Genomic DNA, 26,104 nt, shown 5'->3' on the forward strand with positions numbered 1-26,104 from the left:
TCTGGAGGCCTGGTTCCAGGATTTCAGTGCTAAGGGAAGGAACGAAAGCGAGATGAAGCACAGGGGGGGGTATGAAAGAGGTAACTAGGAGAAATTGGGACCGAGTCCTGAGGGAACGAGACGGGGAATAAAAAAAAAAAACTAGAGAGGTAAGGTGGCGCAAGACTATAGAGGCCTTTTTAAAACAAAGAGAAATGTCTATAGCAAGCGAGAGTGAAATGAAAGCCAGCAGAGGAAAGGAAGGCAGAAAAAATAGTGACTAGGAGATAAATGAAGACTTAAATTAACACATGAGTTGTACATTGAGCGAGGCGCAGCCAGTCGATGAGCAGGGAGACCATGAAGGCTAGCAGGGCAGCAGAAAAGATCAGAATACAAGAGATTTGGCAGTATGAGTGGTGAGAAATGGACAAGATTTACGTATATATTACTGGGTTTGAAATTGCCAGGAACTATTTAGCTCCTGGTTATAGCCAAAAGAAGCCTGGTTAGCTACAAACCAACAGCTTTCAGGAGCTACATTTGGGGCAAGTGTTGCCATTCAAACCTAGCTATGTGATATGAACTATATGTTTGGGGATGTATATAAAGAACAACGAATAACGCACTTGAGGGACATTTGGAGCATTACATGAAATGGAGAAAGTTAGATTGCTTCTTATGCAAGTTAGGTTTGCTGCACAGTCTGCGGTTCCCCGGAGGTAGTTCCTGCCTAACTGGTTATGTCGGACTCCCAGGAGCTGCATTTTGCTCCTGGTCAACAAATCCCAATTTCAATCCCTAATATTATAAAGTTGAAACAGGAATGAGAAATAGCAGAGATGTGAGCCGAGGAAGATAAGAGTCAAAGATGATGCATACAAGTTCAAGATAATGCCCAGATTGTGAGCAGTAAGTGATGGTACAATAAAGGAAGGAGATATGGGGGGGGGGGTGAAGGGCATGGGGTATAGTAGAAGCAGGGAAGAGAATCTCTGTTTTTGATTGGTTTAAATGGAATTGGTGGGTAGTCATCCTAGTTTCAATAACTATGCGACATGGCAGAATGGAGTGAAAGCAGCTAAGGATAGAAAGACTTGGAGGCTATCTGCATGTAGATGATGGGAGATTTCAAAGGAACAAATGAAAGCAAGAGGAATATTGTATGCCAGGAGGTGGCAAAGGTTTGAGCTAAACGAAACCAATTCAACACAGACCAACGCAAACAAACCTGATGAGATGAGAAATGGATAGTGTGGTCAACCGTTTCAAAAGCCGCAGAATGATCCAAAAGTGGAAGAGGAGAGCCTAGAATAATGAGCAGTGAGAAGAGGTGTCTGCGTGGAAAGGATGGAAACAAGCTTAGTGTGGAGGGAGAAGAGCATTAGCGGGTATCTGTGAGGAGACCAGTGTCTAAACTGTGTTCAAGGAGCTTAGAAAGGAAAGGCAAGAGCGAAATGGGGTGGACATTAGCAGGCAAAGTAGGGGCAAGAGTTTTTTTCAGAATGGGTACGATGGAAGCATGTTTGAAAGAAGAAAAAAATTAAAGGTTAGCAGAATCAGGGGGAGACGAGATACAGTTCAGTATATGGTATAGAAGACAAGGTTGAGGAGAGGGAGTACACAAGATTAGAAATGTGGCAATAATGGAGCTTCCTAGTCAGTGATCCAAAGATTAAGATCAGGGCATCGACTCTCAGCCCTTCCTAGAATAGGTCCGGATAAGCAGAGAATCATCAATGACTGGGAAGGTCTTGAACGAAAGAATGGATAAGGGTATAGTGTCCAGAAGAGTTAGTGAGAGTAGATGAGGCAGTGTCTGGTGAAAGCGACGAGAAGGAAGAAGAGAGGTGATTACAGCAGAAAATGATGGAGAAAAGGAACTCCAATCACAGCGCTTAAACAATGAGGACAACTATGGAGGGTGGGGGTAAGGCAAGAGAATGGATGGATCAAGTGATCAGAAGATGGAAATTTAACAGCAGTAATGGAGATGTTGGGAACAGTTGAGAAGAGCCCAACAGATGGGGAAGGAAGGGGTAGGAATAGTTGGCAGATGGGAGGAGTCAAGTAAAGTCAAGTAAAGCTAAGAATGGAAGATTAGAGTTGATAGGAGAAATATGAAGATTGGAGTCACCAAGATGGGGAGGTGACTCCGTGTTTGAAGAGGAAAGAAGGATATCGAGATCATAACAAAATGAGGTAGCCTGTGCAGGAGGTCGTTTATCAGAAAAGCAGCAGGCTGATGTTTAGAAAAACAAGCTACTTTGCTTTAGCTCTTTTCTGATTGTTGAACTCCTGTTTTGGCTATGGATGTGCTGTATTTAACAAGCTTTTTTGTGTTTATGCATTGCGTGTCTACTCCTTGGTCTGTAAATTAAATGTAAAAAAAGAAAAACGGGCAAAGTGAAATTTCATATGCAGAGAAAGTGCAAATTGGAGAAGACAGGGGTGGGAGTGCAAACAGTTGAAAAGAGAATCCCATCACCCCGACCACATCCAGACAGGTAAGGTGTATCTGAGAAGAAAGGCGGCGTAGAGGGCAGCTGGCGTTGCAGTATAAAAGGGGGTAACCCAGACCCTAGTTGGACAAAATGAAATTGATAGTGGAGAAAGATGTCGAAGACTGGAGTTTATTGCACATAGAAGTGGTATTCCATAGGGCAATGTTGATGGAGCTAGAGAAGTTGGTAGAGGAAGGAAGAGAACGATTTTTCAGATTCCGAAATTGATTTTGGGCAAAAGGGGATTGCGCGAAAACCGGGGAGGAACTCAGTAAGGCATTGGGGATGCCATAACTGCTAAGTTGGCAGTTGCAGCCATTGAATTAAAAAATGATCTGAGTGGGAAGGGGTGGGGGTCTGAGCATGCACCCCCTTTGTAGCACATAGGGGGTGGGCAATTTCAATTCTGTGAATTGTCTCCACCCTTCACATGGCATTACCTCACATTTCTGAATGATGTATTCCAAAACTGAAATGCCATCACAGGTTCAGAGTATGAAGTGGCCACAGAAATTGTCCTGCTTACCAAGTGCATGGTGCATATGGCTGTGCACCCACTTGAGGAGACAACACGTCCTTTGCTGTATCAGTGATGGGCTAAGTAAGGTGATATATTAAAAAAAGTACCTCTTCTCTGCTTTCAAATGCTGCCCGGGCCACGTCCCATGTTAAACTGACCTAACCTCTTCACACTCGCGCACCTCCAGACAGAAACCAGCAAGCTGTATGAGCTTCCTAGTCCCTGTCTGTGTCGCACAAACACAAAGCTGGAAAGCGATTCTCAGCGCCGCGACCCCTGGAAGTGCTGCTGCTAGTGTGGCAGCACAGGCGCCAGGACCTGCAACACCCAGTTAAGCACCCTGGCTGCTGACGGAGTCAGGCCAGCGAGGGTGAGGGACTGAACCACGCAGGGTATCGCGTCTCTGAATGTGTTGCAGCGCGGCTGCCAGGCGTCTCAGCATTATGCAATGAGACAGCGCAAACCTTGCTGAGCACCCCAGCCGGGCTTGCGCTGTACAATTACATAATTGATGATTGCGGTCCCTCCTGCCCTCCAAAAGATGATGGGGGACAAACGGCATGCCACAGAAGTGGAGGGGGGAGGGAACAAAACCTCTGACCCCCCGCCCTCCCCTATAATTACGCCCATGGTCCCTGCTTTATCTGAAAGCTTGCCATTTCCCACAAACCAGTCCAATCATAGCAGGGACTTCTCCTTCACTCTGATAGAGGAGGAGAGACCTCAAATGGACGATCCTTAACGGTACACATCCTTTTCATGAGTAATCCTGGATGCGGCCCAGAAGGTCAATGTTGGAGGCAGGATTTCTGCTATTCTGGCCAGTCGGAGAACAGTTTTTGGCTAAGTTTGCATAAGGACAATACTGGGCAAAGTCAGACATTTAAAATAACATATTGTGCCCAGACATTCAGTAAGAAGATGGACTTTTGCTATGGTACTGTTGCATCAGAATTCATCCTGAATAGTTGGTGGTTTTCAGCAATGCTTTCTTTGGGACATGCAGCAATCCACTTTTACATATTCCTCTTCCTCCACTGTGACCCATAGGCTAAGAGAAGCTGTTGCACTCTATTCATTGCAAAATTCAGCTCTGCACCTCAAGGATGCTTACAGAGGTGCGTTACATTTAAGCTCATGGCAGATTAGCCAGAAGACAAGGCAGCCATTCTCAGTTTGGGATAGTTGGCAGCAAAATGGTGGGACAGCACAGATACAATGGAGAGGATTGCATCTTTTTGATGCTGCTACCGAGGGATGACCTTTGGCCTTGACACTGTACTCATTGCCTGTGTGGGGCCATTAGTATTGAACCAGGACTTGCAAGCAAAATCCTGAATCTCCCTTTTTATGGCATAGACCTTTTCCCCAATTACTTAAGCAGCTCACCAATAGAGATACTATTACCCAAACTGAAGTCCTATTGTGCCAAACTGCCTTACAAGCTATGGTCTCGTTTCTTGGGTTTCAGTACAGACCGCGACAGGATTGCCCCCATAGTTTCCACAACGGAAGACTACCCAGCAACAGGTCTAGTTGGGCATGGATTGCAAGTCAAAGCAATGAATCGCTGGTCCTGTCTCACCTTAAGCCAATTGGAGGTTGTGTAGCCCTTCAAATTGTGGGCTGGGTCAAGATCATTTTGCGCTCTTTGATTCAGTCTGTCATTAGTGAATGGGTGTTTTTATCTTGCTTAACTCATGTATTTATCCCGCTTACCTTCTCTTGGCTAAGTTAGCCACTTCACAGAAGTGATGTTCCTCTATTCAAGCTCTAGAGTGCACACTGTCGGAAAGAGGAACCGGCCTTCTGTCAAAGGATTTACATCAAGAACTTTAGATTTAAAAAGTGACAATGGCTGCCTTCGCCTCCACCTACACTCCTCCTCCCATTGCTGCAGCTGACTCCCCTGACAGAGCCCCACCTAACCTCAATATCTCAATCGCCAACACTCTTGATACTCTTGCCCGTCATGAGGGTCTGACTGAAGCCTTCCAAAAAGTGCAACTCTTGGTACGACTCCAATCTGTCTGCCCTTAAACTTGTGTTGGACAGATGAGCGGAAATGGAATTTGTCGGGCGGACCCTCTGACAAACTGGCCTGCCGCCCCCTTCAAAGGCAATATCGACTCTGCATCCGCTCCAAGAAAAGTCTTCATTCAAGCCCGCATTTCCGCTGCATCAAGCAACACGGCAGAACTTTTCAGAGTCTGTAAGGAACTGATTAATCCTGCAGCAGCCTCTTCTCTCACACCCTCCCCCCTCCCTTGTAAAGCGTCTGCACTTGTGTGATCCGAATGCACCTTGCCCGAAGATAGTCTGTCTGTTCCCCCTGCTTCACCACTTAATGGCACTTGGAAAAACTGCAGAATCGTCGTCAGACAGATCTGCTGTTGTCTCAACTGTTGTATTATATGCACTTACTCTGCCTGTGCAGACCTTTATCGTTTCAGAATTTCAAGGGCTTTTTCCCCCATGTTCCCACCCTCCTTGAGCGCTTTGAAACACTTGCGTGTGTAGGCTATTTTACAAATAAACATTACCAGTACTGTTGTGCACACGAACAGGCAGCACGCCACAAAATTCTGAGACACATTTCTTTCCCATGAGAGGTTCTCCCTAGCACAGCTCTATTGTTCCCCACAACAGGGGGAATTGGATTTACCTGTTGGCCGTCTAGGACGCTCATCTCCTTCTATATTTACCATCCATATCTCAAATTCCTGCACGTTCTCTTTTGGTCAGTTGGCTGCTTGGGCCTGCACTCTGTTTCTCTGCTTTGCATTCTCAACGCTCTCACCAGACCGTGGTTAGTCGGGAATGGCGGGGAGGTTGCTCTTGCTGGACTGCCTCTGGACTTAGACCGCTGCTTGCTTGTGTCTGCCGCTCCGCCTGCTTCTTCTCTGAATGTGATTAGAAATTCCTGGGTTCATTGCGGGTTGAAGACAGGTAGTCTTTATGGCATAGGTGCCACCCTGGCATAGCATCAACACCTGTAGCTGTTGTCAGTCCGTATTATTCTTACGCGGCACCATGCCCCAGTACTTGTGTCAGGCAAACTGTTAGGGTTTTCAAAGATCTTTTTCATTCCAGTACATTTGGTTATGTCAATCTCACATACATGCGCCAACTCTCCTATAAAAGTTTGTGATGGCAGTGGGGCCTAAGGACTGAAGGGGTGTATAGGGCATGGGTGAATGGTGGGTTATACAGCGTTCTCCCGAGATGGTCTCCTTTGTCGCCAGAGGGAAGGTCTCTTCCCAGGAGATCCTCCCATTGAGTACGACTCCCAGGGGCCTATCTGGTAGATGGCTCACCACCCTGGTGTCATGGGAAGGGGCTCCCCCCTCCCCCCGGGAGAAGTGAAGTCCTCTCTGGATTAGTCATAGTTTTGTTACCTCCGTTTGGACCCCTACAGGGGCAACACCCAGGACCACAGAGCAAAGCACTCCTGTCGGCAATATGGATTCTTTGTATTTTATTTTTTATTTCTGTTTTTAAGCCTCGTCAGATGGAGATCTTGAAGGGGCTAATTGAAGATGGTCTTCCACAGGAGAGCACCTAGTTCTCACCCAATATTGTATCTGCCTCCTCCACCACCTCCTCCTAAAACAATGCCAGTAGTACAGGATGTGAGTCCACAAACTGTCCATAAGATAATGGACATGCCTCCTCCTGTGGACATGGCACAGATGCCAATTTGAGTGCCAGGATTCAGGTGCCAATACACAAGGATCTTCCCGTAAGAATGTTGATACTAATGAGGAACATGAAGAAATAGTTCCCTTCCTCAGTCAAAGCATTTCATGAAAGGTTGGAGGGATTGGCAGAATTTCTGGAGGCCAAGCAGCATTAAGGGATCAGCCAGAGTTAGGACTGTTGGCTCTTCATAAAGTCGCCAATTCCGTTGGTAAGGATGTCTTTGGCAAAAAACATTTGGTTAAAAGCATTCTTGCCTAGAGGTTAACAAACTGAATGCCCAGTATAAGCAAGCGGGCTTGAATGAGATACTGCTTTGCTCACTCAACCACACTCCCCAGTAGCAGCGGCTGCTTCGCTCTACTCGTACGCACCAGACCTCTGCAGCCTCCACATCAGCGGCATCCATTCTTGCCAGAGAGGATAAGCTCTGGAATCCCTCGGGATGAAGGCATACTCTAATGCAGCGTTACATTTGTGTCCCGCTAACACGGATGCATTATTAACTGCTTCGAATCAGCGTCTCTGGTGAGAGATTGCAGATTTTGCGCAGGATTTGCCATCAAACGGGCAGTTTTACAAATCTGCTCTAATGGAGTCAAACCTAGTGGCACAAGATATGCTAGAGGTATCAGTGGGACACATTGACACAGCCAGAAGGGGCATGTATTTAGGATTAGATATGCACAGGTCAGAATGGATGCATGCCACAAAATGGTACCAATGACGTCCAGGAGAGGATTTTAGACGTGCACCTGGAGGGCTCAGATCGATTCAACTCATCCACTGATAGGATGTTGTAACTAATACTAATCTATTCAGCAGCAATATATTGTGGAAAGGAACCGATAGTACTGGTGAACAGTAGCCTTGTTTTTAGGCTTGGATATCTTGGCCAGTATGCCCCTTACATTGAACCGTCTGCCGAAGGAAGGGTGTAAGAAAGATGAGGTCAAAGAGTTGACTTGAGTGGCTAGTGAGGTTGTGGGGAGGGTTAAAGGAGCGGGTGGCTGGGTGTGGTAAGAGGTGAACATAAGGATTTGTTGATTTGGGAGCCAACCCTGCCACACACTTGGTTGGAGGTTGAGTTTGAGAAACTTGCCATGTCAATAGAAGGCAACCATGCTTAATTGATGTCTATTATGGATAGTTGAGTGAGTGAATTTGGTCGTTGCGGAATGTTTTTGCAGACTGACTTGATTTTCAAGTCCAAGGGAGTTTAGCATTTGCTGAAATATTTGGAGTAGGTGTTGTGTGTGGGCTTGAATGCCATTTTGGGGTGATGGAAATACCATTGAGGGATTGGAGGGCAAATGAATGGGGCTTCACAGCAGGTAGAGTTGGTGTAGGAGGGGGGAATCATGAGAGTAGTAGATTGTTGAGGCAGCATACAGCTAGTAGATATGAGTGCTTAGAGCACATCTCTATCAAACAAGGACATTATCAAGGGCAATGACAATCAACATGTACATTTCTTTAAACCGATTAGGTGGTGTCTGTGGGCAAAGTTCCTAAATCGTGCCAAACCCCGAATGTATCTGTGCTACCTAAATGGAAGATAAGAATGTCCAACAAGCGCCTACTGAATAATTTGAGCAAACAGTTCTGTATTTGTTGCAAAATTCTGTAAGGACACTGGAGATTTGCCACTCACATAGCGCCATTTTGCTATATAGATGTCTACATTCTATTGCCCACTTCACTCGACAATAGAAGGTAAGCCTAGTGTTTCAACTCGACAATAGAAGGTAAACCTAGTTTTGTTCCCATTTCCCAGTGAAAGATTGAATGTATATATTATACATGTTAAAGGTAGCATGAAACATTGACTTGTTAATACATTTATATTCGGAGTTGAATTTAGAGAAGGCAAAACGTGAATTGATTGTCAGACTGTCTCTGAATTGGTAATTTTTTGTCAAGCCATTGAATAGTAAGGTTCACATCACATTTTGGATAGAGGAACATTTTTCAAGCCTGATTAAGCCTTTTCTTTTTTCCCCCTCCCCTCACAGGTTTCTGCATGGGGCGGTTATGTGTTCATTATCAACCTAATTCCGCTTCATGTATTTGTGTTATTGCTAATGCAACGATACAGCAGGCGGGTATACATAGGTAAGTGATACCTATTTTGCTCTATGTAGATATTGCTAGCCAGCAAGTAAACACTTGACTGTCTTTTCAGCTGTTAGGTGGGATTCCGTTTTAGGAAGAATTGAAAGTAATATGGAAGAGAATGATGTTTGGAGAGGTGATGTGCTGTGCAGAAAACAAAATGTAAGGAAGAGTGGTGAAATGGCGCCTTTTGTATCCTTACGAAATAGGACTGTTGGAGCCTATCCCTGAGCTTTTTCTGGTGTTTCGTGACTTTCTCCTCTATGGCCAAATTGTTCTGGCCCTTCCATCATGGTCGCACTGTTTTTGGGCACTGCTGAAACCTCCGTGGCCCGCCTGCACTCCCATTGTTTGTCTTGGTCCTTATGGCCAATCACAGCAACCGGGCGGCAGGAGTCGGCCGCAACATGGCCCACAAAGAGGCCCATGTCTGCCCCATGTCCGCCACCGGAACGCTGTCCACTGCCCCAGCCCCTCCCTGGTCTCCCGTGATGTCTGTTGTGCCCCACAACCCCTCCCTGGTCCCCCATGATGTCCATTGTGGGCCCCCCCCTGTGATGTCCGTTGTGTCCCCCAACCCCTCCCTGGTTCCCTGTGATGTCTGTCCCCCCGCCCCCCTCTTGCTTTGCCTGATATCTCCTTTCCCGCTTCCTCCCCTTACACCTCCCCCACACCTAATGACTGTAGGAGTTGTCTTGATTAACTATGGTTTCACCATCACCGACCTGTTGCCAAAGCTAGGATTTTATGGACACTTGACTCTTGGTGCTTCGCCTACTCTACTCTCATGCTGGACTTCCCCTGCATCTCTTACTCGGGGTGGCCCTGAATCATGGAGTGCCCATAGTCATCCTGAATCTGTGCTTACATTTTCTGTTCCCTGAAACATTGTTTTACTGACTTATTCTACTGTATTCACTCCCCCCCCCCCCCCCTCTGCTTCTCTATTCTTTTTCAGTTTTATCCTCTCCTCTCCCCTCTCCATTGTCCTCTTCCCTTACATGTCCCTCCTCCAGCACCATCTGAAATGTTGTCGGGCCTAGTACGACAGTCACTTGTTTTGTTCTTCTCCCTCCTTTCTCCTCCCCTCCTTTCTCCTCCCCTTCTCCCTCATCGCTTGTAAATCTCCGGCTCTACCAGAAATGTCGTCGGGCCTAGTATGTTAGTCGCCTGTCTATTCCCATTTCCCTCCCACACCCTGCCTTCCTGCTCTTGCACTATCTGAAATGTCGAGAGGCCAAGTACGATAGTTAATTTCACATTCTTGTTGTTCATGGCCATGTAAGAATGTCATTGTATTTTCCCTTGTACCCTCCCTTACCTAGAAGCGCTTTGAAACACATTGTGTATAGGTGCTATATAAATAAAATATAATATCATATAGAGCCACAGCTGTTGCTATTCTGTGTCTACAGTAATTACCTACTGAGGGATTTCAATAGAACACTAATGGTTAACCTGTACACATGTGAAATGCAAATGCAGTGCCAGTCAGTCGACAGACGTTACCTGCCAACTTTTCCACCTGTAAATTGCTGTAGAGAGATGGTCTCTTTAGTTTCCTTGTCATTTCACATTAGAATGCTACCTGTTTTTGAATGACAGGTTGTTGGGTTTAAGTGGGGAGTATTAGCAAATGTCTGTGCTTTTGCTAAAGAAGTTATATTGGTAACCTGAAATCTGTACACATTTTTGACAGATGTGGTTAGAAGAACAAATGACTTGCCCCAGGTAATGTTCTTTCGACTGATGTTCCTCCCGCGTATTCCTGATCTTTGTACTCCGATAGCCTGCTTGCAGCTCAAACTTTTTTCAGCAGAGGGCACTGTGCGTCATCCACATTGTGTCCCTCGAGAGCCATCGTCGTCTTGGAGTATGACGTTGACGCTGGTATAAATGGCACACACTGCGCCTGTTGCCTCAGTTCTAGTTTTTCCTCTCACCAGAGGAAGGTGTAACCCACGGAAAGTCCATCTTAACAGAGGGAAAGGATGGGAGGGCGATAACCAATACGTGGGAGGAACATCCAGTCGAAAGAACATTACCAGAGAAAAGTAATTTGTTCTTCCAATGGATCGTGACCTCCCCATATTCCTCATCTTTGATATTCTCCCATAGCAGTTAGTTGCAGGAGGTCGGAAAGAAGGGTTTAATTTTTATTTAATTTTCTTTTATGCTGTATAACCCAACCTTTCCAAATCTGGATTCCAAGTCCAAAAGGGAATCTAAACCGTAATATTTTGCAAATGTATGCACAGAGGACCAGGTGGCAGCATTGCAGATGACTTGTAGCGGTACCCTTCTCTGGAGGGCTAAAGAAGTGGCTACACCTCTGGTCGGGGGGCCCTTAGACTTTCGGGAGCCTCTTTCCCAGACAGATTGTAACATTCGGATATACATAGTACGATCCACTGAGACAGCTTTTGGTTAGTAACCGATTGTTCCATTCTGTGGCAGGCATAGCCAACAAAGAGTTGGTCGTCTGCTGTTATCTTAGAAACCCTGTTGATATAAAAGCTCAAGTCTCCTCTATGGTCAGGTCTGTGTAATCTCTCCTCTTTAGATGGATGAGGAGGGTAAACAGCTGGAAAGACAATCCTTTGTGTCAAACGAAATTCGGACACTATTTTTAGCAGAAAAGAGGGACAAACCCTCCAAACAACCTTGTCCTTATGATGGCTTTGAACACAGTTCTGAAGCTCTCACTCGGAGCAGACGTAATGGCTGCCAAGAATACTGTTTTCAAAGACACCTCCTAAGTGGACAAGAATGTAATGGTTCGAATGGAGAACCCATTAGGAAGCTTAAAACTAGGTTGAGATCCCAGACCGGAACAATAAAGGGAACGGGTGGAAAGGTGATGGTCAACCCCTTCAGAAATTGGATCACTATAGGAAGTTTCAAGTAGCAACCTTGTTCTGGAAGGCAATTGAGGACAGCGCAGTCAGATAGCCCTTCGCGTAGCAACCTGTAGCCCCTGATGGGCTCAATGTAGTAAAAAGACAAAACCGATGGTGTCATGAGTAAATGGATCAATTACTTTATTGCTACATAGGCTACACATTTTCTTCCAGCGGTAGAACGATTTAGTTTCTGGCCTTCTGCCCGAAAGCAACACCTCCACGACATCATCCGGAAGGTCCCAATCTTTGTACCCCCCACCTCTTAGACCATGTATGGGGATTGAGGGTCCTGATCTCTGGATGAAGAATTTGACACCCCTCCCCCCTCTTGCAAGAGAAGGTACTCTTTGTGGACGATGAATACGAGACAGATGGACATTTCCAGAAGTTCCGAGTACCATGTCCTCTTGGCCCAGTCCAAGGCAATCTGGATCATGGATTTCCAAAATGTTCGTAGCCTCCTGGGAACATGAGGGATGATGGGGATCGGCGGACACAAGTACAGAAGTGTAAATCCCCAGTCCACTACAAACACATCCCATAGAACTCCCCTCAGGGGAAATTCCCTGTAGCATAACTGTTTGCACCTCTGGTTGCCACTTGTCACAAACAGATCCACTTGTGGGTTTCCCCCAATGGTGAACATCTCTTGAAGGACTTCCTAAGCTAACTCCCACTCGTGGGAGACTGCTCTACCTGCTCAGCGGCCACCTCTGTGTTTTCTTCTCCAGCCAGATGAACTGCTGACGGATTCCCTCTTGCAGTGCCCAAAACCAGAGCTGCATTGCATCTCTGCACAGTCAGTGACCCCACACCCCCTCTCTTGTTCAGGTAATTCATGGCCACTGTGTTGTCTGTCATTATCAGGACACTTTCCTCATACAGAGGGGCAAGAAGGCCATCAGCACTAGTCTACTTGCCCTTGGCTCCAAAAGGTTGATGTGCAGTTTGGACTCCGACAGAGACCAGTGGATGGCTGATTGTTAGACCGTTGGTGTGACCTCCCCAACCTGATATGGAGGCGTCTGTAACCACCGTAATCTCCAGCCATGATTGCCAAAAGCTTTCCCCCTTCAACACATTTTCCTTGATGGGCCACCACAGGAGATCCTGCGTGACCCTGTTTGGAATCTGTACCAGATCAGTCATCCTGCCGGAGAACTGGGACCACAGAGTCCTGAGGGCCCACTGAAGAGACCTCGTTCTTAGACCGGCCTATGGCACCAGAAAAATGCAGGATGCCATGATACCAAGCAACCCCAGAAAATCGAAGGTGGGAAGAATTGAGGCACTTTGAAATGTATTGACCATCTGCGCTATATATATAGCCCTCACCTCGGATGGCAAATCTTTTCCTGAGGAAGAGTCAAGAACTTCTGCAATTAATTGCAGCTTCTGGGAAGGTGTCATGTGGGACTTCTTGAAGTTGAGGGAGAAGCCCAGCTTGTGGAGAGAATGACTGGTGCTGTCCAGATGTTCCAGTGCCTGTTCGGATGAACGGGCTCATCAGCCAATTGTCCAGGTAGAGGTACATGTGTACTCCCCTCACACCCCCCTGTAGACACAGTAAAAGCTTGATTATCCTTCGCCATCCTGGTCCCAATGACACATGATGATCAAAAATGTCGATAAACAGTGTTGTACATCCCAGATAACACAGGTTCCTGACAGGTTTGCGGTTAAACTCGCCCCATCCACTTTCCTCCAAACCTTTGGGATATTTTTCCCTATTTTGTGGGGTGGGGAGCACTTGAGGTAAAACCAGAGCACTTTTTCGTAGCAACAAAAATAGTATTGTCATTTTATTGTTTTTACAAATGGCTAGAGCATTTACCACCTCTGCCTAGCCATTGCTGACACCTTTCAGTCCTTTTCTCTATGTGGTCTGGGAAAGGACACATGTGGCACATGCAGCACTTTTTCCTGCCTTTTTTATTGTCTAATTCTTACTCTGGCTTTGCAGTTAGGTTTTTCCCCAACATCTGCCATGTACGAAAGATATGTATTCTGTGTGTGGTGTGTATCACTATGCAGCATCGGACAGGATTCGCTCTGCCTCAAGTGCTTGGGACCGGATCATGGCCAGAACACCTGTTTTTTGTGTGACACGTTAGTTTGCGTGCATTCAAACAGCACTGGTAAGAAGCCTTTTGATACCTGGTGCCTTCACACCTCAAGGATTTTATCCAGGAGAAACAGTTTCGATCCGTCACACCCTCAATAGATTTGATGTATCCTGTAATGGAACTAAAAAGGCGTCCACATTCATGGGCTAAAACCAACAGCAAAGCTGAGGCTCCCCATCTTGTGGCTAAAGTTACCAGAGACCTCCCAATATAGTCTGTTGGGCTGAAGCAAATGCAGGCAAGGCTAAGGATCCCCACTTCGGGGCCAAATGAACCCGAAATCCATGTGAGGCTCCATGGTCGGGGGCTAAAAAGAGACCAGCAAAACGGAATATCCCCAAAACTACCAGGGATCCCCATGAAGCTTCCTCCTGTAGGTATTATCTACTGGTCTACCTGAGAATCCCTTTGAAAGGGATCAGATTCTAGAAACGAAGGGCTATGTTAAGCTGCCCACCTCCTCTATAAGACACAAAAGGGCTCATCGTGAGGCTTAAATCCATTCCCACAGGGTGCTAAATTTCAGCCCAGCAAGATGGTGTAGATCGAGGTTGCTAAATGCATTACATCTGTCATCCTCTATTACTACAGAAACGCAACCCACATCAGAACCTACTTCCGCTCTACGAGCAAGAACCTTTTGCTCCATGGGTTGAATGGTTGGCTCGGCATTGGCTACCACTCTATACTTGCATTTCACTATATTAAGTGAGTTAATATTTGGTGGGGGAAAAAAGTGTTCACTTTGTCTGGGGTTCTGGGTAATAAATTCTGGGCGGCTTTGCGCAAGTCAGACCTCTGCGCATTCCCACGGGTGTCCTCTTTTGGGAAATGCATGGGGTTCCCCGTTTTCCTTGCTGGCTTCGACTCCCTACGCCCAAATCTGTAGGTTGCCCACATTAACAAAATGTGCTGCGGCGAAAGGCTTGGGGTTACCAGCGAGTTACCCTTTTCCTTTTGCGTCCTCGGTAGGTGCATCCACACATGTGAGGTACCGTTTTTGTCGGGACACCTGTGGGAACGCGAGAAGGAATGACATCTGTTGGTGCGTGTTTCGATGGGTGAGCCGAGTGAAATGTGCGGAAAATGCGTTTTTTTTTCTCTCCCACATTTCAGACTTTGCAGGGATGTCTGGGTAATACATTGTGGGCCGATTTGCGCAAATCATACCTCTGCGGATTTCCACGGGTGTCCTCTTTTCGGAAATGCATGGGGGTCCCTGTTTTCCATGTGGCTTGGACACCGGAGGCCCAGATCTGTATGGTGTACCCGTCTGCAGAAAGTGTGAAATCAACGTGTCAAAACAGACTTGGGGTTACCTGTGTTTTAGGCTTTTCCCCATGGCGCCCAGGTATGTGCACCCACACATGTGAGGTACCGTTTTCATCGGGACACCTCTGGGAACGCGGGAAGGTATAACATTTGTTTGTGTGGTTTTCATAACGTTTTGACCCATTTGCTGGTGCCCTTTGTCATCTACTCTCAAGGTAGGACTAAACTCTCAATGCCTTAATTCTGGCCTGCATTTACGATGGGCATGGGTGGACGCCATGCTTGCAGCAGCTAATCAAACACGGAGGGAAATTGTAGACTTCCTTCCAGATGTGCCGGTGGACAGGCAGGTGCCTTTTACAGCCCGTCTGGCAGAGGTGAAGGTAATCTCACTGGATATGATGGAATCCTCTATTGCCCATATAGACACAGCTGGGCGGGGGATCTATGTTGTGACTGACATGCGTTGCGCAGCGTGGATGCAGGCCACTAGATTAAATACTGAGGTCAAATAGCGCATTCTGGACTTCCCCCTTTGAAGGTGTGGACCTGTTCTCTTCGTCTACCAGAGTGCACACTAAAAATGCAAGCTCAGACAGCCAAGTCACTAGTTACCTTTAAGGAGCCAGTGAAGACTTCAGAGCTGGGCCAAGGCTTGCAGTTCTGTTCTGGATTAGTTGTAAATGTCGAAGAGTAGAGGCAGGAAGATTTAGAAGGAAGCTGTTGCAATATCCCAGCCTAGAGAGGACCAAAGCTCTGGAGACGGTGAGCTTCTTGGGGAAAGTGAGAAAAGGAATACCTCTGAGGAGATGCAACTGATAGGTTGACTTCTTAGAGAGATCAGAGATGAGGCGAGGGTAGAGTCAAAGATGACACCAAGGTTCTTGGCCTCACAGGAAGGAGTAGGAAGTGGGCAGCCAGAGATAGTAAAGGAGGGATCGGGTATCTCAATGAGAATTTCGGTCCTTCTGGCATTAAGGCAGAGATAATTGCTGGCACACCATTCCTGAATTGCAGCCGGACAGTCTGGTATGAGTGAAGCAGAGATGGCTGAGGGGAGCCTGAAAGAGAGCGGAGTGTCGTCCGCATAACATTCGATATTGAAGCAGAAAGTAGCGATGCAGTGGGCAAGAGGTGCCAGGTAGTGGCTGAAGTCCAGTTCACGTCAAGTTGTGGGTTAAGTATTTGAGCACAGGGAGAGAGGTTAGATGCCTGCGGAACATCACAGGTAGAGAGCAAGAAGAGAGGAAACCAGGCCAGGGCCTGATCAGTAATACCAAGGTTGTTGCAGAGACGATTGGGCAGGATGGCATGGTTCACTGTTAAGGGAGATTGGAGTAGTTAAGGGAGATTGGAGTAAAGATTGCAGAGCAAGTCTTCACAGTTGTTCAGGAGAATAGTTTCCGTGCTTCTAGCAACTCTTAAGCCAGATTGGTGGTTATGGAGGCAGCCAACAGATTCATTATGTAGAGTAAGCTGGGAGATGGACAGCTTTTCCAAGAGTTTGCCCAGGTAAGGATTGATGGAGATCAGGCGATGGCTAGCTGGTGAGGATGGATCGTCCGAGGGCTTCTTTAGAAGGGGGTGCCCAAGAGTTCTTAAGAGGGGAAGTTCCAGTGGCAAAGGAGTGATTGCAGAAATCGGCCAAGGCTGGAAGGTTGTTTGATGTGGTCTTTGTTGGATGAGCAGGGGAAGAACCTGCTTTCAGACTGGTCTAGAAACATTGTCTGGGGTGATCGGCAGAAAGGAGAGACCGCCTCAGACGGGCCAAGAGTGGTAGAGGAGGAGGAGGAGTAGAAAGAGGAGGAGGAGAAGGAGGAGAAAGAGGAGGAGGAGGACGACGACGAGGAGGTAGAGGAAGTGATGGTGGACAGGATGAAATGAGTTTTAATAGTGCATCGAGAGGCCAAGGCCATGCAAAGGGCCGGGGAGGGAACAGGAGAGGTAGACATGCAGCAGGGTTGGCCAGCTCCTTGCATATTTTGAAAGGTTTGACCGAGTTGTTGGATGCCGCAGAGATGCAGGCTTGTTGTATGTAGGCTCTCTTCTTAGAGAGGACTGAATCTTTACTGCCTTGGTAGCTGGCCAGTGGGTGCGCCCGCTGCCCTCCACTTCCACCCACGCCACCCTACATTTGCTTAGAAGGGAGAACAGGTTGGAATCGTACCTAGAGTTGCACTTGGATTTGGGCTTCAAGCAGATCCTCATGACTGGGGCAAGAGTGTTAAAGATAGAGATGAAAGTTAGAGGGCTGTGTCAGGGTGTAAGTCAGCCAAATGTGCAGAAAGAAGAGAAAGTAGGAGCGAAAGCCTCAACTGAGACACGCTACATGGGTCGGAGGACCGAGAATTTAGGTGGCAGTGATGGAGTCTGCTTCACCTGCGGGGAAGAGAGCAAGGTGGGAAGAAGGGAGAAAGTGATCACTCCAAAAGCGAGTAGTGGTGAGAGGGTTGGAGAAGGGGAGGTCTGAGGAGATCAGAACATCCAGGGTGTGCTCTGCAGAGTGAGTTGGGCCAGAAGGAAGAATAGAAGTTGCGAAAGAGTTCTGAAGAAGGGCTGGTAGCATCCAGGTGGATGTTCTGAGAAGTATTGGTAGAGGCAAGGAACGAGGAGGAGAGGTCAGCTCACTCAGAGCAAGAGGGCGACTTGGCCGGGCGGCCTGTTGATAGTGGCCACAGTGAGAGGACAGTAGAGGGAGCCAGCAGACCAGGCATTTAAAGGAGGAGCAGTGCATTGGAATGATAGCAGGGATTGACTCCAGGAGAATTGAGGTTACACCCCCACTGGGGCGGTTGGTTCTGGGTTCAGAGAGGCTCTTATAGCCATCAGGGAGGAGAGTGTTGCAATTCTTGACAGCTGGCAGTGAACTAAGTGATCCTGGGGAGGGGAGGCTGAGCAGGTTTGTGGGGCAGTCAGAAGGGGGGCACAACAGAGAACAAGAACGGACCTACAAATCAGATACAGTACAGTACCATCAGAAAGAATAGAGCACAGCAGGGAACCTTGAAGTAGAGAATGCAGTTATAGTATATAACAGTACAACAGGGAACCTGGAAATAAAGTAAGCAGATGCAATACAGGACCAAAAGCAAAACCGGCTAGCAGGGAACCTAGAATTGAAGAATGCAGGCAATTGCAATGTGATACCACAACCCGTGGATAGCAACACAATATCAAGAACCGTAGAGCTAACAGTCAATACGGTCAACAAGACACGGAACACAACAGGAACCTAGAAGAATGGAGGCAATGCAAAGTAATGCCAGAAAAGCAGTGAAGAATGAGTCCTTGCCGGCATAGTACACAATAGAGGGGAAGGGCTGAGATGCGAGAGAAGGAAGGGAAACGCAGAAGGGGCGGGCTGAACAGGATGCAGGGCTAACTACGATGCAAGAGCGCACGCGTATAGAGAAGCAAGGGAGCACATGCGGCAAAGTTGTGCACGTCAAGTTGTGGGTTATTTGAGCACAGCACTATGCAAGGCGCCCAGATTCGATTTACCTGATCAGTTGCAGCATGTCGATGGCTACAGACTAGGTGCTACCCCAGCAGATGCCACTGGAGCTATCTTTAGCCTCTGGACCTTGGCCGCTGGGACTGCCACGTGAGGGCGTGTCTTGAGTGGGCAATTAAAAGGGCTTCCAACCAATGGGAGTGCAGTGGGAGGGCCAACAAACGAGGAAACATTTGGGACAAAGGGAGGTGCATGCTTACCTGCTGTCTGAGTAGGGGTTGGGGGCACAGAGTCCTGTTTCGAACAGGAATTGCCCTTTTAGTCTGCCCTGTGGTGCTTAGGCCAGGTGACCTAGATCCACTTGCTTACCACCTGCAAAGGAAGAGGCTGAAGGGCCGCTTAAGTAGGGGAAAAAGAGCAGCAACCAGTAGGCTTCAACAGTTTAAAGTGATTGACATGGGGGCAGGGCTTAGACCATAAGACCTATATCCACTTGCACCTGCTCTCCATCTGCCCATATGCATTGGCATCCTCTGTTTCAGATCCCTGGATCCTGTCAGTAATGTCTACAGGTCTCCCACTCACTACTTCAGATCAGATCCCCAGCACTATTGGCAGAGATTGCCTCTTGTGCAGGACAATGCAGTGGAGGAGGTGCCTCACTCACAAACGCTTGGGTTTCTATGCAAGGGTCTTCACCATACAGAAAAAGAACCAGTCGGGCCTGAGTGGTTCTCTCTTCTACCACATTCTTGCTCTACCTCTCTAGATATTAAAGATGGTTACGCCGGCACTTTTAGCAGAAGCACTGTGTGGGGAGATTGGATGTGCTCCCTGGACCTATGCGGTGGCGGCAGTACTCTGGTGAGGGGGGAGGGCACGTGCCCACCGCACTGACCACAATGTCTACTCATGCCTGGACGACTGGCTGGTCCAGGCGATGTTGCAGGGGTGTGTGGGGGGGGGCATCCACACCATGCAGTGTATCATGGATATACTATATCAATATGGGATTTTCAATCAACCCAAGCAAAATCGTACATCCTCCTACTCAGTCGTTGGTATTCCTGGGGATCAGGTGGGACACAGTGAACCAGATAATATTCCCAATGCATGACGGACGCTACCGGTCATTTCCTCAGTACTTTGGAGACCTCGGCCTGATGCTATCAGCACCTGCTGGGGATCATGGCTGCATATATACTGGAAGAGAATTAGTCTGTAGCTAGGGTCAAAGTAAAATGTCCATTACCAAGGAGTTGATAGCGGACCTTCGGTGGTGGAGGGACCAGTGTAATTTGGTGAGAGTGGCACTGTGTGTGCAACCAGTACCCTCACTGGTGATCACCACAGCCTCATCATTGGAGGTCTGGGGAAACACCATAGATAACTTTTCAGTCCACAGCACTTGGTTCCGCCAGGACAGTGAAAAACGTAAATAAATGTGTTGGATCTTACAGCTGTGTAGCTAGCACTACAATACTTTCTACCATGTATCTGGGACACCGCAGTTCTCATCAAGACGGACAGCTAAGCAATGTTTTACCTGAATAAACATTGATCCCCCTGCAGGATAAAAATACAGATCTGGGACTGTGCCATGTCTCGCAATATTCACATGTCAGCTGTACACCTTCCTAGCAAGGACAATGTGGAAGCAGACCGGCACTGCAGGTTAGGAGCAGACAACTAAGAGTTGGAGATATGCCAGGAAGTCCTGCAAGCACTGGTCCAAACCTGTGGATGGCCAACAGTAGATCTATTTGCCGCAGCAGAGAACAGATAATGCATGCAGTTTGATTCCTGGATGGGAGATGAGTCGCCACATGTCATGGGACAATCTATGGGGTTATTTGTTTCATCCTACACCCGTGATCCAAAAGGTACTTTGGAAGGTCAAGGACTCTGCCTGCTTCTGCTGGTTCCCCAACTGCCGTCCAGGATATGGTACTCTGACATAGTGCACCTGGCCACACAGGGTCCAGTATGCCCCACCAAGGCAGGGCTCGATCTCCTCACTCGGCAGCAAGGAGTAGTGGTCCATCCAGCACCGGGAGCACTAGCCCTAGCTGCTTGGTTCCTGAGCATGTAATGTTGGTTCATCTGGGTTTGTCAGGACAACCTGACAATCATTCAAAAAGCATGGAAGGACTACACTAGAAGCCAATACAAAAGTAAATGGACCCACTCTTGTGCTCTCTAGATCCCAGCTTGTCTTTTTCAGCGCACCTAGCGCAATCCTGAGTGCAAGTGGGCATGTGCTGGACTCTTCTTGCGGCCATAGGTTCTTACAGAAATGTGTACTGTCTTTTACAGCTTTTAAGCCGGTGGTGAAATAAAACCTCTCCAAGCCCTAGCAAGGTTATAACCGCCAATTAAGCGGCCACATCCAGTCTGGGAACTTAATATGGTATTAGCAGCTCTAGCGCATAGACAGGTCAAGCTGACGACTTCGGTGGAAATAAGACTAGTCATGCTGAATTTGGCACGCTTAGTGGTCCTCGCACACGCACAAAGACTGAGTGAAATCCAGGTCCTTGTAGCTTCAGAACCATGCACTAATTTTCAGAGATAATGTGGTGTTGAGAACCCGCCCTAGTTTTTTGCCATATAGTGACTGCATTTAACTTGAATCAGGAAATAGTGCTACCTACGTTCTTTCCTAATATCCAGTCGGAAGTAGAGGGAGCGCAACACTGTTTAGATGTAAGAGCGTTAAAATGTTACCTTAGCAGAACAAAATCTGTCTGAAAAACTGGTGCCATCTTTGTAACATTCGGGTGGGGGTGTCGGCGCCAGGTACACTAGCATCAAAGGAATCTATTGCTAGATGGATGGTGGCAGTCGTTGCAGAAGCATACAAACTGCAGAACAAAGAGTGTCCCGCCAACATGCATGCTCATGCTGTCGGGGACGAGGCAACAGTAGTAGCCTTTCAAAGACACCTGCCTTGGCAAATTATCAGCAAGGCAGCAAATGGGCTTACCATATCCACCTTCTGTAAGCATTCTTGCTTGGACAGCAGTGCCAGATCTGATGCAGCGTTTGTCCAGTCGGTATTAAAAGATCTCTTTGCAGCCTAAGATACAGCCACTTTCCTCCTGAAGGGCTTCCATCAGTTGTAATCGTCCATGAATTATGGCAGAAAGTATGGAACATAGGAGTAATTGAAAGTTATTCACTGTAGTGTCTAACTTACTCCTAGTCAAGTCCCTCTTATTCCCCCAATCTTTTGAGGTTAGTAGTCCTGGTTTGCATCAGCTAGCTGACACGTAAAAGGGAAACTGACATGAGGTGCCGGAGGGCAGAGTCTGCGAAGCGCTGATGCGCCTGTGACTGGGCCTCCAAACGCCTTCAATTTAAAGGGACATTAGTAACTTACAATGTTTCCGCTGACCCCTTCTTCTCAGCAGGGTGATCCACAAGATGCATCACGAACATTTAACAATAATCCGGATTGCTCCAATGTGGGCACGCCAGACATGGTTCTCCCACCTGCTCAAAATGTCAGTTTGCACACCAATGAAACTGTCCAGCCATTACAACCTCTCACAGCACCTCTCACCTCCATCCACGCCCTTGGACACAATTTAGCAGCTTGGCTCCTGAAGACCTAGATTTCGGACACCTTAAACTACCTGACGGCTGGCATAGGCATTTTAAGAGACACGTAAACCCAACACTAGACACGGCTACTTTAACAAGTGGAAGCGATTTGTCATATGGTGTAGAAAGCCGGTTAATACCCTTCCCTGTTCACCTTCCAAAATATATTTGCCCCATCTATTGCACTTGTTACTCTGGCTTCGTATTCAATTCTCTTAAATTGGCTGCTCTTTCTGCTTACACTACTTCAAAGAGCGAGGTGTCGTGGTCGAGGATTCCAGTCGTGATACCCTTCAAGGAAGGGGTGAAAAGGAGTTCTCACCGATTGCAACACCACCCCCAAGTGGGATTTCTTAAACGCATGCGTCCTCCCTTTATACCCATACATAAAGCAAGCCTCTTGAGATTTTACCTGCAAGGCTGCTTTTCTTATAGACCTCACTTCTGTAAGAAGCGCAAGTGTAATACAAGTCTCATCAGTCTTAGATCCTTTTGTCATGATGCATAAAAAGAACATTGCCTTAAGTGAACATATACGGTTCACACTTATATTCATATCTAAGTTCCATCTGCTGAACTGCCAGTGTTTTTTCAAAACCTGCAAAACTCTGGGAAAAGAGCCCTCCATACACTAGTTGTTAGAAGAGCGGTTATTCTCTTTCACCATCTGAAGTGAGGTAAACGTGTGCCTGAAAATGCCTTAGCATTGAATTGTAGAAAAAGTGAATATCTGTGCTCCAGGCCCCTCTCTGGCCCCATATTTTTTTATTGCATTTTTTTGGATTTAAACAACAATACAATCAACGAAAACCAAAAGAAAAACAAGGTCAAAACATACACATCCAAGGAACGAATCAGTAAGTGAAGGCATGGTAAGAGTCAATCGGTCTCAATTTGTCGCCCATTCCATCTGCAATTTAGCCTTGTGTCTTGGGGCATCATGAAATTACTGGGATTCCCTCTCCACCCATTTGCCCCATATCTTAGAAGCTTTGGTAGGGCAGCCTCTTGATTTATAAACTCTGTGCTCTAACATTGCAAGTGTCCATATTGTTTGTCCATTGATCCAATGTTGGGGACTCTGGGGCACCCCATTTTTGTGCAATGTTCGGCTTCATCAATCCTGCGGCCGTGGATAGGAGCATTCCTTCCTATTTATTAGTAGTGTTCTCGTCTAGAGTACCCAACACCACCACCACCACCTTCGGGTCCAGTGTTATATTGCGGCCTAGCACCCTGGATAGTTCATTGCAGCATTTCCCCCAGAAAGTCTGGATTCGCGGACATTCCCAGAGGATGCGTGTGAATGTTCCAACCTCTCCCCCACATCGGAGGCAGTTCGGGTTTGGGGCTCGTTTCTAGCCGTGCATCATAGTTCTTGGGTAGTATATTCTGTGGAGGATTTTTAGTTGGACCAAGCGCAGTCTGGAGGAGATGGCAATCTCCCTGGGATGCATTAGGATCTGGATCCAGTCTTCCGGGTCTATGGCTCCCACATCGTCCTCCCATTTGGATTTAAGACGAGGAAGTTCCGGAGTAGCAAAGGAGGACATGGCATTGTATAATATAGAAGTGACTTTAGTATGGATGTGTGTTGGAAGTATATTGCGCTCTATAGGTGTGTACTCGGGAATAGAGGGGTCCAACTGGATGTATGTCCGTAGGGCATGAGTCAGTTGAGTATGGTGATAGCGTTCGGTTGTTGGGAGCTGGAATTTCTGCTGCAGTGCTGCAAAGGAGGCCATTTCCCCATCTATCAGGACATCCCTGATCTTTGCGATTCCAGCCTCCTCCCATTTGGGCCATGGACTGAGTTTCCCCAATTATTGTGCCACAGGGGTTGTGCAGTGGTGATCTTGTCTTTCCATCCCACAAAGGCGTGGGCCCGTCGCCAGACCCTTGAGACATGTGCTGCCATTGTTTGGGATGAGGGTCTGTGGAGGGGCTGGTAGAGCAGGTGTAATGTGTCAGTGACGTGGATGGCTGCAATTTCTGCCTTTTTGTGCAGGAGTTCCTTGTCCCCATGTAGTAGGTCGTTAACCACCGTCACCTTGGAGGCGCAGTAGTAAGCTCGTAGACGGGGCATGCCGATACCCCTTTCCCAAACCGATCTCTGGAGTGTAGCCAGTGCAATACGAGACTGTCCCCCTACCCATATGAGTTCTCTAAAGAGGGAGTCAAGGCGGTCAAATTCGGTGTCTTGAATCTCCAGTGGTGCGTTTTGTAGTACATAGAGAAATCTGGGCAGGGTAATCATCTTAAAGAGGGCGGCTCTACCCATTAGTGTCAGGGGGAGAAGCCTCCAGTTGCGGACATAGTCTTTAAAACGGTCCATGATCGGCTGGAGGTTATGGGCTGCGTAGCGCATCTGGTCCTCCGATATCCAAATCCCAGGATACCGGAAGCTGCTTGGTTCCACCCTGTATGGGCATTTCTGGGGGATGGCCTGTGTACCGCCCTTTACCGGGAAAAGGATAGATTCATCCCAGTTAATTCTCAGCCCCACTGAATTCACTGTATCGGATGAGCATTTGCGTTACTGTGGGGCAGGTTCCTACCGGGTCACCCAAGTATACCAAGAGATCATCCGCGTACAAAGACGCCCGGTCTTCGTGCCCCTCAGGCCACCTGAATCCCAACCAATCCTTGCTCTGGCACAGCCACAGGGCGAGTGTCTCTATCGCAAGGGCGAAGAGAAGAGGGGGACAAGGGGCATTCCTGCCATGTGCCTTTGCCCAGGGGGAAAAGCTCAGAGGGCCACCCATTTACCTTCACCTCTGCTTGTGGATCTGTGTAAAGGAGTTGTACCCATCCCAGGAAGTTGTCCCCGAATCCCATTCTTCGCATAGTTTCCCAGAGGCTGTCCCAGCGAACCGAACGCCTTCTCAGAATCTATGGCAAGTAGTGCAAGCGGTTTGTCTATGATAGGGGCCGTTTCCAGCAGTAGGTGGAGGCGCCGCAAGTTCATACATGTTGATTGATGTGGCATAAACCCGCATTGGTCCGGGTGGACCAGGGAGGTAATTACCACTTGCAACCGGTTGGCTAGGATTTTGGCGAGTATTTTAGTTTCGCTATTGAGTAATGATGAGACCTATAGGAGGCACATTGCTCGGGTGGTTTACCTGGTTTGGGAATAACGACGATTGTGGCTTTGCGCAGATCCGGCGGGGGAGCGCCCTGGTCGCGGGCCCCGAGGAACATTTTGTGAAGGTATGGTGCCAGTTTCTCCCCACCCAGTTTCTTCCAGGTCTCGACCGGGAAGCCGTTGGGGCCCGTTGTTTTCCATGACTGCAATTGGTCTACAGCCTCAGCTGCTTTGGTGAGAGCGGAGTCCAGTTGTGCCCTCTGTTCTAATAGGAATGGTAGTGTGATGTTGTCTAGTAGGGAGGGATCCAGAGGGGACACTGGGGCACCGTACAGAGTAGCATAGTAGTCAGCGAAAGCTTGTGCTATATCCCTGTCTGAGTGGCATTTCCCATTCTGCGGGGTTATAATCTCTCTAACGTGGCGTTGACCCTCGTCTCTTCTGTTGAGCCAGGCCAGCATTTTCCGAGCTTTGTCCCCGTGTTCATAGACCCTTGCCCTGGAGTCTTGGTGGGATTGTCTGGCGTTGTCTAGTTCGATATGTCGAAGACGTTCTCTAGCACCCTTAAGGGATCTGAGTCTCCGGGCTTGGGTCGCGAACAAATTTGGTTTCCCAATCGTCCACATCAGTTTCTGACTCCAGCAACTTCCGAAGTCGCGCCCTCTTCTTATTTGCTACCCAGGAGATCACTTCCCCCCTCAGTACCGTTTTGCATGCTTCCCATATCGTGACTGGGTCAGCGAACGTAGAGGTATTTATTTCAAAATATTCATTAGTTACTTCCGTGAGGTGGTCGACAAGATCAGGGGAGCCCAGATAGTAGCTATTCAGCCTCCAT

At 47.7% G+C, this 26,104-nt stretch overlaps 1 protein-coding gene across 1 annotated transcript in view; it reads left to right on the forward strand.

Annotated features, from left to right (window-relative positions):
* STT3B (STT3 oligosaccharyltransferase complex catalytic subunit B) overlaps nt 1–26,104 on the forward strand; it is an 872,418-nt gene that overhangs the window by 342,674 nt on the left and 503,640 nt on the right. The window contains exon 5 of the mRNA XM_069648801.1: nt 8,718–8,817. Within this exon, the coding sequence (XP_069504902.1) occupies nt 8,718–8,817 (100 nt within the window). The remainder of the gene's footprint in view (nt 1–8,717; nt 8,818–26,104) is intronic.

The sequence above is a fragment of the Ambystoma mexicanum genome, chromosome 2q (genome assembly GCF_040938575.1).
Source record: "Ambystoma mexicanum isolate Mex_15411 chromosome 2q, UKY_AmexF1_1, whole genome shotgun sequence".
Lineage (NCBI taxonomy): Eukaryota > Metazoa > Chordata > Amphibia > Caudata > Ambystomatidae > Ambystoma > Ambystoma mexicanum.